Source organism: Triplophysa dalaica, chromosome 22 (genome assembly GCF_015846415.1).
Source record: "Triplophysa dalaica isolate WHDGS20190420 chromosome 22, ASM1584641v1, whole genome shotgun sequence".
Taxonomy (NCBI): domain Eukaryota; kingdom Metazoa; phylum Chordata; class Actinopteri; order Cypriniformes; family Nemacheilidae; genus Triplophysa; species Triplophysa dalaica.
In genome coordinates, this window is record NC_079563.1 from 4,555,001 (window position 1) to 4,568,128 (window position 13,128).

The window sequence follows — 13,128 nt, forward strand, 5'->3', positions numbered from 1 at the left end:
CCTGTTAGAAATCACATGAAGCTCAATTTGATTTTCACTTTCTGTAAAAAGCCAAAAGTGTTAGTTCACCCACCATCCAGAACTGGTATTATTGACTTTCTGCTGCCTGTGAAAATCAATCAGAGATGTGTTATAGATGTCCATCCTGCTCCTTTACTGACACTCATTCCTGTACACAGAGACGCTCATAAATAATCAATTCTGTTTCTGTCACATAACTGGCTCCTAAACATTTTGGTTAGAATTTTTCATCTTTCAGTGTTTTTTGTGAGTGACTTTTCCTTTTGTTTTAAAGATGTTTTCTTTGTATTGTTTGATTATGCAAAAGAGAATATTGAAAAGTACTTGATCATTCATTTATGTTTCCTTTAAATTTCATAAACATAAATGTACTTGATGTAAACCTCCCTTTTCTTTATTTTATTTAGAAAATGATATGGAGTCTATTCAAAGCTCTGTTAATCCTGAGACAATGAAAACTATAACCTTACATTCATCCTTTTTGCCTTCTTAAGGTGTTTTATTTCTTCTTACATTACATTTACATTTAGGCATTTGGCTTTTATCCCAAGCGACTTACATTGCTTTATCCTATACATTTATACAAAGGTATGTGCAATGCCCTGGGATCAAACCCACAACCTTACATTGTTAACACAATGCTCTTACCGCTGAGCTACAGGAAAGCCTTCCTACTACCCTGTGAACTTATTTGTATTTTTTCTCTTTCTTTCTTTCTTTCTTTCTTTTTCTTTACTGTAGTACTGTGTATTACAATCAAGTAAACTGGCTCTTATGGATTATTTATGAGATGTTAATTGTGTGTGTCTGCTGAACATCTGGTCATATTAGTTTGTAACAATATAGGATGACTTATTATTGTCCTGATTGATTTTCTTTGTTGTTTAGCACCGAGAGGCAAGAGAGGCTGGAAGACCTTCTATGCGGTTCTCAAAGGCATGATCCTGTATCTGCAGAAGGTATGTGCTCACAGATTCATCAGAAACACATCTATTGATGAAGTTTTCTCCTGCAGGAGATTCTGATGTGAGATCTAATCAAGTTCACAGATGTATTTCAGATCTGATAGACCCCAGCACCCCCTCACTCATGTTCCATTACAGTAGAGTCATTGCAGACGAGTGAACGTCATTGTCAGACAATCATGTCTGGTTAAGCCTTAAGCAACAATCACACCTAAAATGACGCTCATCGTCATAGAAACAGAAGAAGTGCTGAATAAATGAGAATTTTCATCTGAATCTGACCTTTAGACAGAGGGGTGACTCCTTTAACTCTGGGAGGTGATCACTAGTTAACTTATGGGTGTTGAGTTAATTGCCACTTACTTAATGAAGAAAGTAAATATAGGGAAGATTTCCTCAAGCTTTTGCAAATCACTCAAAGAAATGTCTGGCTTATATTTCACATCAAAATCATAAAAACTAGAAAATGACATTTACCCATAATGACAGGGTGGACAACAGTTTCAGGGACACATGCAAATTATTATTTAAATAGAGTATGAAACATGAAAATTACTTTTTTATCACACAAAGCAAGAGAAAAACTGTTGGAAAAGAAAAAGCTAGCATGTTCCTGTCAGTTGTTGCAAAGATTTTAGTGTTCAGTTGTGTCCTGAAGGATGTGAGGAAAGAAGCTGCTTGTCATCATCTGCTTGTTTCATAAAGCTCAAATTAAAGTATGTTTTTGTCCAACATTAGTTTGACCTCCTTGTTGAATGAATATTGCTAGAAGAATGCTCTTAATGAAAGTGGTTTCAGTGCAGTTTTGTGTTGTGCTGCAGGACGAGTATAAGGCGGAGAAGGCCCTGTCAGAGGAGGATCTGAAGAACGCCATCAGCGTGCATCACGCTCTGGCCATCAAGCCCGTGGACTACGAGAAGAAGCCCAATGTTCTGAAGCTGAAGACCGCTGACTGGAGAGTTTTCCTCTTTCAGGCTCAGTAAGAGCACCATCTCATTTCATGCTTGAGTTCAAGCTCAATTAAAACTCTCTTATCTCCGCCTCTCAGCCTTTATTTCTTCTGAGAACGCTTTGTAGAATTCAAAGTCCTGCAAAGCCATTTCCTGAAGCTCTAGCTTGGTCTTCCTTACGTGAAAGTCCATCATTTCTGTGTTTTGTAGGAGCCCTGAGGAAATGGAGTCCTGGATTAGAATAATCAACTCTGTGGCGGCCATGTTTTCAGCCCCGTCGTTCCCCGCTGCCATTGGCTCACAGAAAAAGTTCAGCCGCCCGCTGCTGCCAGCGACCACCACACGAATGTCTCAGGTGGGTTGAGAGGAAGATGTGCTCCGTCTGTGCTTTAGTGCAACATGAATGAAAATGTTAAACACAATGTTTTATTTGACTCTTATTTGATTTTCTCATGTCAATTAGGGATGTCAGGATTCACTGTGAGCCGTGAAAATTTGAGAATCAATTATATTATGTGAAGATTCAAGCCAGTTGAGATGTTATTTGAATCACAATACATGTTTTGAACAGCAGGGGCTGCTGTGTTTACGGCAAACTTGGAAAACGTGGATATGCTGATATTTCTTAAATGTCAAAAAAACAGATAAAAGCACAGACGAAGTCTTAGAATTCAATTTGGAATTAGTTTTGTTACCTGGAATAAAATATATTGTATTTATTATCTCACAAAGAAGCGTGCAGCATTTAAGAAATAATAAAAAGCTAGTTGTTAATTCCTAATTTTTCTCAAGTCATTTTATAAAAAAAAGGTGAATGAATCACATCGTGAGATCAGTATCATGAATCACATAGCATCGTGAGCTGAGTGAATCATTGCATCCCTCATATCAATCTTCCAGATAGCTTTTGTACGTACATTCAAATGCATGTGTGCACATTTCTCTGTTTATACTCTGCTTAACATCTAATTATATAATCCACTGAAGAAATAAAGTCTGACAGGTTTAATACAACACTAGGCAGAAGAAATATCTGTTTGAGTGAATGACTTCTTGCTGTTGTTCATGTGAATGTTGTCACAGGAAGAGCAGCTGAAGTCCCACGAGGCCAAGCTGAAGCACGTGTCCTCAGAGATAGCCGAGCACAGATCCTATCCTCCAGATAAGAAGGTCAAAGCCAAAGAGATCGATGAGTACCGCTTGAAAGAGCACTACCTGGAATTCGAGGTAGGAGATGTTTGACGTTTACCATGTGAGCTGTGTGCACATTTATATTCTCTGACACTTTCTCATCTCCACTGTCAGGCTTCAGCTCACCTAGAATTAATGGACACAAACCCCATTTCATTTGATTGATAGCTGAGAGTTAAACACATCTTTAGCAGCTTTTAGAAAGACCATTTTTAAAGAATTCCTGCTGATTATTATCATGTTGGGCTCATCCTCACTGAATCCAGTCCATCTGTGTTCCACAAATGCTGAAGACTAGATTCAGAGACAGAAACACAACAAATGATGAAGAGAACAATTTGAATGAAATCTGAAAACAGACCTTCTGTTAGATCACAGAGATCATCATCCCTCTCATAATATGTGTGATGAAAGACTTAGTCTGTCATTTTGAGATTTGAGCTCAGATCTTTTGGCCGTATTTCAAATGCAAATGTAATCACGGCATCGTAAAAGAGACAAAATCCATCATATACTTTCAAGAGTTCCATAAACTTCAATAAATTGCTTGATATTATAGTGCTGTATGATGAGATTAGCAGACGTGTAAGGAAAGCAAATGTTAATGGGTGTGGTGTATCCCTCTGTGAAGGAGAGCCGCTACGAGATGTACGTAAAGCTTCTGAAAGAGGGCGTGAAGGAGCTCCTGACGGCCAGAGATGGTGACGCCGCGCTGAAGAAATCACAGTCCAGTCCTTCTCTCAACCAGGAGTCCCAGCCGGCCGCCGCCAAGGTCAAGCGCAACACGTCCGAACGCAAGGACTACAGGCCCGACGCACCCAAAGTCACATAGACTGAATGCGGCCGTCACGCCGTCACCCGTGACTCTATCTCATATCGTTTCTGTTTTTCTGCCCATCGCTGAAACATTACACAGTGTCAAATCTAGAAAGCCATGTGTGGATTGGAGGGTGTACACCAGCCGGTGCTCGTGGAGAATGTCTCGCAGAACGTCTTTGGCTTTTATGTGTTAGTGTGTAAAGATTTGATTTGAGAAGACCATATGTGTGCTTTATCTCAGAGAGCTTCAGTTTAGTGCAAACGTCCGCGTTAGATTTAGCATAGAAATAATCAGGACACGAGGCGTTTGGATGGCAGTGCATGAGTAGCAGTTTGATTGTGATGAACAGTAGAGTAGATCCTGCTGTCAGATGACTAACCCACTACTAACCATCTGAATCTATAGCTCCATACATACTGACACACGCCTCACGTATGATACCAGCATGTCACAGCAGTGGACACAATCTACACACAGATTTTATAATAATGAGGATGATTTCCAGGTACGTCAGACTTCCGAAGCCATCACACGCTGGGCGGTCTGTGCCATTTATTTTTCTATCTGTTGAGTAATCCTCTGCTTTTTCAGTAGTGCAAATGCCCAAATGCTCTTCTTTTCCTGTATTTTGTAATCTTCTTTGAACATTATTATTGTTGTAAAGATGACGGTAGTATTTCTAGTGCACTTTATGACTTTCTTCTTTGGAGTATTTTAGAGAAATAGCTTTATAAAGGCTAGTGTTACGTTACGTCATTGTGTATGGCAGGTTTTTTTAAGCATAACCAAATGATGTGGATGTAATTGAAGGTACAGAGCCGATGACGGCTCGACGTGTCGTGTTAGTTTGTCTCGTGTTTTTACTATCATGTTTAGGATTTTAAAGCCGTTGAACAGTTAGGTTTGGTACTTTTGCCTCTTGATGCTGAATATCACGTGACATTTTTACACAGGTGTGTGAACGCTTGATTTGTTTTTGTTTGCACACCGACGTTACGTCCAGTCTGTGTTTGTTTGAATGTTTCTGAACATGTATTATAAATGAACAGCTGATAAGACACAATGGTTTATAGAATCCTTTTTGTTTACTTGAAATATTTTGATGGACACTTTATTTTTGTTAGCTTTGAGTTTTTCAGCTGTTCGACAATGTGTTTCCTTCTTTTAAGCTCTTATAACTTCAATTTCAAAGCCGAAAGCACTTGTGTCGTCTTTGATCTATTTTTGGCTTTTCTCAAGCCATATGTCCTCACACACACACACACACACACACATTAATACTATGATATCAGTATGTAAAGTGATGTTGAACATGTTTTATGTTGTTTTCTGAGCACTAACCCTTTAACAGTGCACGTCGAACAGAGAAACACACGTTTCATTGACTCTTTACAGCAGGACACATGTTGTACCGTACGGATGATGACATGTCAATACACCAGATATCATTTATGAGAGGAACTGAGGTGAAGTGTGTAATGTTTGGACTCGTTCTGAAGGCCCTGAGCTGATCTCTTTATTGACCCATTGTCATGTATGTGTGTTTAGTTTTTTCTGATCTCCTCTGTAATGCTGTTCTGTCATGATGGAGAGCAGTTGGGTTGTGAGTCCAAACTCAGACGTAGTGAAATCTCTTTTCTAGCTGTGATCCTGTTATATTCCCTTCAATCTGTAAATGCTGTTCAATATACCCGTGGCTGTGTTTTCAGAGGATTGAATCTGTTCAATGATGTGTCTTACGTCTGCCTACAGAGATCAGGAACACAGTGTTGGCTTCCGTGAATAAAATGCTGTATTTAATCGTCCATGACATCTGCAATCATTATAATCCACACACTCATCTCAGGAACGAGCAAGTTTAATTCAATCTTCTGCAGTGCAGAAATCTGGGTGGAAGGAAACACACATTCTGGCAACGAAGATCTGAAAATTATGAAATGTGAAGCAGACAGAATAACTTTATAAAGGTCTCAATACAAATCATGTGAGAATAGGACTTGACGTATGATTTCATTTCACTGTAGATCTCAGATTTCAGGTCTGAAGTTAATGATCATTATTGAGGATCTCAGTATGAACATTTCTCTATAGGTGGCCTGAAAAGACCAAAGATCTCGCACAGAATCATAAAAAAACAAGAATGAAACAAAAGTGTGAGATGAACCACATGATGATATAGACCTACATGTAGAATAACATCACCGGATGCCATCCGAGCATCTTGGCTCTTTATTCAAATGAGTGGCCTGTGATGTTTGGAAACGGTTGCTCGGAAACCAGACTGAGATGTACTTCAGATGATGGAGACAGAATCAAGGACCTAATGTGATGTCAAGAGGTTCACGTGTGGGTTTGTCTCACTTCACAAGCACTTTAACATCCGTGTGTTTCAAAGTTCATGTCTTGCATAGATAAAAAAAAAAAAGAGTGAATAAAAAAATCCACTCTGCTACATCCACTACAGGATGTTTTTAATATCTAACATTTAAGTTGTGTGTTTTTTATACTTACACGAGGAATAGACAATGATGGATGAATGACACTAATGTTGATTGTGTGTGTGTGTGTGTGTGTGTGTGTGTGTGTGTGTGTGTGTGAAGAGCAGACACTCTTGTGTAAGTCAAGCGCTCCGCCGGTCTTCATAGAAGAGCTCAATTGTGTTGCTGATAATTACACTCTTGTGTCTTTTCTTCAGTGTGTATATTTGTGGCCACCTACACATGTTGCTATTAGCAACCGAATCCAAACCAACCATTCACTGCAGTTATAATTAGCATCAGTCCTAAACTTCCTCTTCAGAGAATAACAGACAGCAGATACCTGTTATAGATTTACATCATATGTACATGTATCTTTGTATGATGTGTTTATATATGTAAATGAATGAAGCTTGATGACATGAGGTTTCATGTTTTATATTGTTGGTCTCGTTTCTACTCTTCATTCCAGCATTATTGTGTGAACATCATTTTTTCTCATGTCTGAAACCATGCGTCCACATCAGTGGGTTGAGTAAAAGCTATCGTGAGATGTACTTGAGATGAGATCTTATTATTATTATTTAGTGTTTAAAATAATCTTCCCTTATACAGCAAATGAAACGATGTAAACTGCCTTTAAAACTCAACTCAAAATTCACTCATTCAAACAAACAAATGAAAGCAAGACATTTACAGCTTTTTTCATTCAAGCCTTGTTGAGTATAATGTTTAAAAGACCCATATTTCTAGTTTAAAGACACAGTCACACTAAAATATATTGAGTCTCAATAAAATAAAGCCTTTCAGTTATTGTTTAGTGTTCAGCGGGTGTGTAGTTTAGTGTAAACTGCTGCATTTCACAATAAAAGTGAAGGATTTTATTTTACCTTTGAAATATTTAATGACCTTTTCAAAGTGTTTTTAATGTTGCCATGACAGCAAACAGACATGACTCACTGAACTTCAGATGTGTATCACGCACGCACACAACTTTACATGTGATTGACAGGATCTTTCTGTTTTTTCTGAACATCTGTGTCTCTCTCACACACACACAGGCATCTGATTAATGTCATTTTAAGGGTGAGATCATCCAGACTTTAGTCTGGTTTTAGCTTTAGGCCCACAGTATACTCATGTTATTATACTACAAACAGACGTCAGGATACAGAAACTGCATTATTACATTTATGGATTTGGCAGACGCTTTTATCCAAAGTGACTTTCATTGCATTATCCTATACATTTATACATAGGTATGTGCAATCTCCTGAGATCAAACACACAACAGCGAGTGTATTATAAAATGAAAGATTTTAGACAACAGCAGATTATCCATGAAACTCCAGACAATCACACAGATATTCCTCCACACATATAGTCACTCATTTCTCTTTATAAAACTGCTTTCATACCAAATATGCACCAGATTTAACCAGTTTTATTTATTTTTACTTAAATGAAACCAGAGTGTAATGTAAACAAATCTTTAGTCATAGACTATAGTGGTGGCTTTGACTTTTTAGATTTACCGCTAGAACTCATTCCTTTCACATAAACTGGATTAAACATCACTTCTGTTTCATTCCTCATTATATATTTTGACAAGTTGTTGCTGGTTAATTTCAATGATTGTGTTATTTAATATCAGTACTTTACTGATGTTTAATATTTACCACTATTACATTATATGGAATATAATAGACTCTTCTCTAAAAACCATTTTGATGACAATTTGAAACTTAATCAATAATACAATGAAGTCATTTTCTCTGAGTTCATTTGTTTCTAAATACTTTTTGGGTAAAATGTGCTTTTCATTGAGCCTCCAAAACACCATCAGACTCATCAGCACATGTTATATCTGTTCTGTGTTCAGTTCTGTGCCTGATTCACTGATTATCCTGAAGAAGAAGATGAGTGCTTTTATTTATCTGTTTATTTATCCAAACTTCATATTAACAAATACAATAAGAAGCCCAAAATTATGATTTTGTTGATAGGCTATATGTGACCCTGCACAGGAAATGTTTTAGTTAAAGACAAAAATACACTGTATGGGTCAAAACTATATATTTTTCTTTTATGCCAAAAATCATTAGGATATTAAGTAAAGATCATGTTCCGTGAAGATATTTTGTGAATTTCCTACTTTAAATATATCAAAACTTTATTTTGTGAGTGGATGTCCTGTCACAGTGCCTCAGATTAACAACTTCAAAGGCAATTTTCTCAATATTTTAATATTTTGTGTTGAGTTTTAAACGGTTATATCTCAGCCAGATATTGTCATATCTTAACAACTCTCAATAGAAATCTTATTTATCCATCTTTCAGATTATGTTTAAAAATCTCAATTTCGAAAATTTGACCCATAAAACTGGTTTTGTTGTCCATGGTCAGATATATGATTATTAAATGATTATATGATCGTACATAATCTATTTATTTTAATGTATAACGACACAAGTATTTCATATTTGCATTCATACCAAACTGTTTGTTTAAATCTGTAAAAAAGAAAGAAAGATTTCACTACCGGAAGCGCGTGTAGTTTAATGCACTGTGCCGTGCGGGGTTAAGGGGTCGTTCAACGGAAGTGACGACACTCAACAACAAACTAGTTGGAAAATCTCGGTTTGATCGATTTAGGAATAAAGAATGAGAACCAGTGACCCAGATATAATAAAGCACCTGACGGATCATTTAAATGAATTAATGTGTTACGTTTGATTTTTGTTTTCACATGATGCGAATCTCCGTCAGAAAACTTTGCGCTGTGTGTCTGTGCGCGTGCGCGTGCGCCAGTCTGTTTCTTTACATCTCCATATTTCAGGTAAAATGGTTCCTGTCTTAAAACACTTTCGTTGTGCACAAACAAGCTTTAAATGTTGAATGTTGTTTCCGGTTAGACTGCGTTGCCCGTGACTCTAACTAGACAGCATCTTCGGTCCTCGCGAGGAGTGTTTGTGATTGACAGATGATGTAAGAGGCCTCTGAAGTGATGCTGTCTGTTTAGTGAGCGAAACACAGTCATGTTCTCCTTCTGACGAGCTTCAAAAGGGATGTTGTGACATACAGTGTGTGTTTACACTAGAAGATGATTAGCACACTACTGTAAACAGCCTACACATTATTACAGAGAGTGTAGTGTAAACACACAACATTATTACAGATGCATCAGTCACACTGTTGTTGTGTATTGTGTTTTCAGATGATGTTCTCTCTCTCACTAACACCTGGACCTTCCCTCTCTCACCCTCAGTATTTCCCTCCACTAAAATCTCACTTCTTCCACTCCTGTAAGTGTCTTAAACACTAATGCAATTCACACCGTCTTGTGTTTCTGCTGGTAAACTTTATAATTCTTGTCGTTTCATTCTGATCATTCACGTTAATGAAAATTTCTAACAGATATTCTTGATATGTTTTGTGAGGTTCATGTGTACATTGATTTGTCATGCATGTGTTGTGTGTTTGTTGAGGTCGGGCAGACCGCTGACACACAGCTCATCGGGAAGAGAACGCCGAAAGCCTCAGACGTCCAGGACCCCGTCATCGTGTGGTGGTCTCCAGTGAGCGGAGAGCAGGGGCGGGTGGCAGACTGTGGACGTAACAGATGTGTCTTCACCACAAACAGATCTCATCATTCTCATCCACAGACACGAGCCTTCCTCTTTTACGGTGAGCCAACAGAAATAACATTGGTTTAGTGTTGATACATGTTTGATGGTTTCTCACGTTTGTCTTCTGGGGTCAGGTACGGATTTCAGCGCTGAAAGTCTTCCTCTGCCGAGAAGCGACGAGCATCACTGGGCTCTGTTCCACGAGGAGTCGCCCAAAAATAACTACAAGCTCTTTCACCCGCCGCTCATCACACTGTTCAACCACACGGCCACCTTCAGCCGTCACTCTCACCTGCCCCTCACCACACAACACCTGGAGAGCCTCAGCGCTCTCACATCACCAACACACCTGCTCCCTCTGTCCCTCAAAAACCAGCGGAGGAAAACCCTGGCGCCCGTGGCCTACGTCCAGTCCGACTGCGACCCGCCGTCCGATCGAGACGTGTACGTCCAGGAGCTGATGCGTCACATTCAGGTGGACTCTTACGGAGCGTGTCTTCACAATAAAGACCTGCCGTCCCATCTGAGAGACTCGGCGGCGATGGAGCATGAGGATCTCTATCACCTCCTCTCTCAGTATAAATTCCTCCTGGCCTTCGAGAACGCTGTCTGTGAGGATTACATCACGGAGAAACTCTGGAGACCTCTGAAGATGGGGGTCGTGCCCGTCTATTATGGAGCTCCCAACGTTGGCATGTGGCTGCCGGACGACAGAAGCGCGGTGGTGGTGAATCCAGACCAGCCGCCTGAGGAACTGGCTCGGTATTTAAAGAGACTGGACACACATGACGAGGAATATTCTCAGTATCTGCAGTGGAAACACAAGCGGCGGATCTCCAATGTCAATCTGGTGAAGCGTCTGAGAGAACGTCAGTGGAGCGTTCATGACGTCACTCAAGAAAACGTCATAGATGCGTTTGAGTGTCTGGTGTGTAACAGAGTGTGGGAGAACATCCACAGACACAAACAGGTGAACGGGTCACAGCTCATCTCACAGGAATCTTTCTAGTGTTTGCTGACACGTTTCTCTTCCACAGAAGCTGGCGGCTAAAGTGTGGCGAGCCGAAGAGACTCATCTGATGTGTCCTCCTCCCAAACTCTTCCACTTCCCTGCGAGCCCCCCGAACGGCTCGTATCTGAGGAGCATCTGGAGAGCAAGTTATGATCAATCAAAGAAAGAAGCCGGCGCTCTGAGACGACTTATTGAGAGAAACACAAACTTCACTGACACACACTTCTGGAGTGAAGTCTTCATCATGTGACAGAAACACAGTCATCTCAGTCTCACTTCACATCACAGGTTCTTTATATGTGTGAACGCCATCATTTCATAAACACAATCTTTACCACACACACACTCACACACACACGATATTCCTGAAGGACAATTAGTGTAATGCTTATTCATGAATAATCTGTAGATATTATACCAAGGGTTGGGTATCGTTTGAATTTGATCGATTCCAATTATGATTCAGCTTAACCATTCCGATTCTTATCGATTCACATTTTCGATTCCAGAGTAAAACAAGAAAAAACAACAAGAAACAAAAAGTAAAACATTCAGATATCAACATGTATGATAATTAAGCCTGGTTATTGACTGGTTTGCAAAATATATGTATATTTATGAGCACCATTTTACAATTATTTACATTTATTCATTGGGCAGACACTTTTATGCAAAGCGATTTACAAGTAGGAGACCTTATAAACTTTTTGTCAACACACTAAACAGTACCGGTAGTTTTGTATACTTACATTTTGTGTATATATATATATATATATATATATATATATATATACACATATATACACATAGCAAACATGTTTTGTCTTTTTTACAATTTTTTATTACCATAGCTGTACTACGTCATGGTTTAACTTTAGTGCCTATAATGAATCTACGGTCAATTTGTGGTTCCTGTGCTCTATCACAGGTTAACACAAGTACATTTCTGAAAATATGCACACAGGAATTGATAAGAGGAATTCAAATTTTAATGTCAAGTATTCAGATTCCTATTCCTTTTCATTCCAATTTTCTGTAATTATACCAGAATCCCTTCAGCGTTGCCTCATACTTGTCTTTAAGATGCACATTCTGCTCTTTTTATACTTGCGAACTATAAAAAAAATTGTAGTCGTTTTTTACATTGACTGTTTTGTATTCACCTCCCTTGCTTAGTCACGGGTTTGTTTCTGAATATGTGATTTTTTTGGATCATGCGGATTGTTCCTAAACTTGTACTGAACTATAAATGAAAAGTGATAACCTTGTGTTTATTTGTTGATTGAGTCTTCAGACAGGTTTCTTTTAAAGTGTCATTGACTCAATGCACCTCAGTCTTATCCTGTGACGAACACTCATGTCTTCTGAGAGGTGTGTGAGAGTTTCACCACTAGATGGAGACACTGTGACTCATGATGTCTGCAGAGAAACAGCTGTTTCATGAATGTTGTAAACACACACACACACGTGTGTTATTATTCATCACAACTGTGACACATTAGATCAAATATGAAACGAGTCAAATTGCTCTTTAAATAAATAAATACTGCTCTTCATGAACGGATTAAATGAATGGATATTTAACAGAGGTTCTCTTTAATGAAAGTGTTGTATTATTACTCTACGGGTGATTCTGCATCTACTGGCACATTTAAGTCCTAGCAGTTAAATTTTAGATTTATGTAAAAATGTGTCACATCACGATGATGCTTTATAAATATATTTACAGTGTCATTATATAGCTTTCCTGTAGCTCAGTGGTAAGAGCACAACGCAAGGTTGTGGGTTCGATCCCAGGGGAATGCAAATACCTATGTAACATGTATAGGATAAAGCAATGTAAGTCGCTTTGGATAAAAGCATCTGCTAAATGCTCAAATGTTAATGTATGTTAATGCATTACACACCTTGTCAAAAAAATTCATTAATTATTAACGTGATTTAATGTAAAATCATTTAAATTTAAAAATATCATTTTTATCAACTCTCTGTTAAAATACTTCAAATAAGTTAATTGAATTACAATTTATTTCAAAAGGAATTGTTTAATTTACAGCATCTTA

At 38.4% G+C, this 13,128-nt stretch overlaps 2 protein-coding genes across 6 annotated transcripts in view; both read left to right on the forward strand.

Moving 5' to 3' along the window:
- psd3l (pleckstrin and Sec7 domain containing 3, like) overlaps positions 1-5,752 on the forward strand; it is a 69,194-nt gene extending 63,442 nt beyond the window's left edge. For all 5 annotated transcript variants that reach the window (XM_056737024.1, XM_056737025.1, XM_056737023.1 and 2 more), the window contains 5 exons: positions 910-980; positions 1,808-1,965; positions 2,147-2,291; positions 3,020-3,163; positions 3,759-5,752. In XM_056737024.1, the coding sequence (XP_056593002.1) occupies positions 910-980; positions 1,808-1,965; positions 2,147-2,291; positions 3,020-3,163; positions 3,759-3,959 (719 nt within the window). In that variant the 3' untranslated portion in view covers positions 3,960-5,752. The remainder of the gene's footprint in view (positions 1-909; positions 981-1,807; positions 1,966-2,146; positions 2,292-3,019; positions 3,164-3,758) is intronic.
- A 3,283-nt stretch (positions 5,753-9,035) lies between these two features.
- fut10 (fucosyltransferase 10) lies at positions 9,036-12,335 on the forward strand. Its single transcript, XM_056737550.1, has 4 exons — positions 9,036-9,263; positions 9,913-10,111; positions 10,188-11,023; positions 11,091-12,335. Exons 1-4 carry the CDS (start codon positions 9,174-9,176, stop codon positions 11,313-11,315), a joined length of 1,350 nt encoding a protein of 449 aa, XP_056593528.1. The 5' UTR covers positions 9,036-9,173; the 3' UTR covers positions 11,316-12,335.
- Positions 12,336-13,128: the final 793 nt, after the last annotated feature.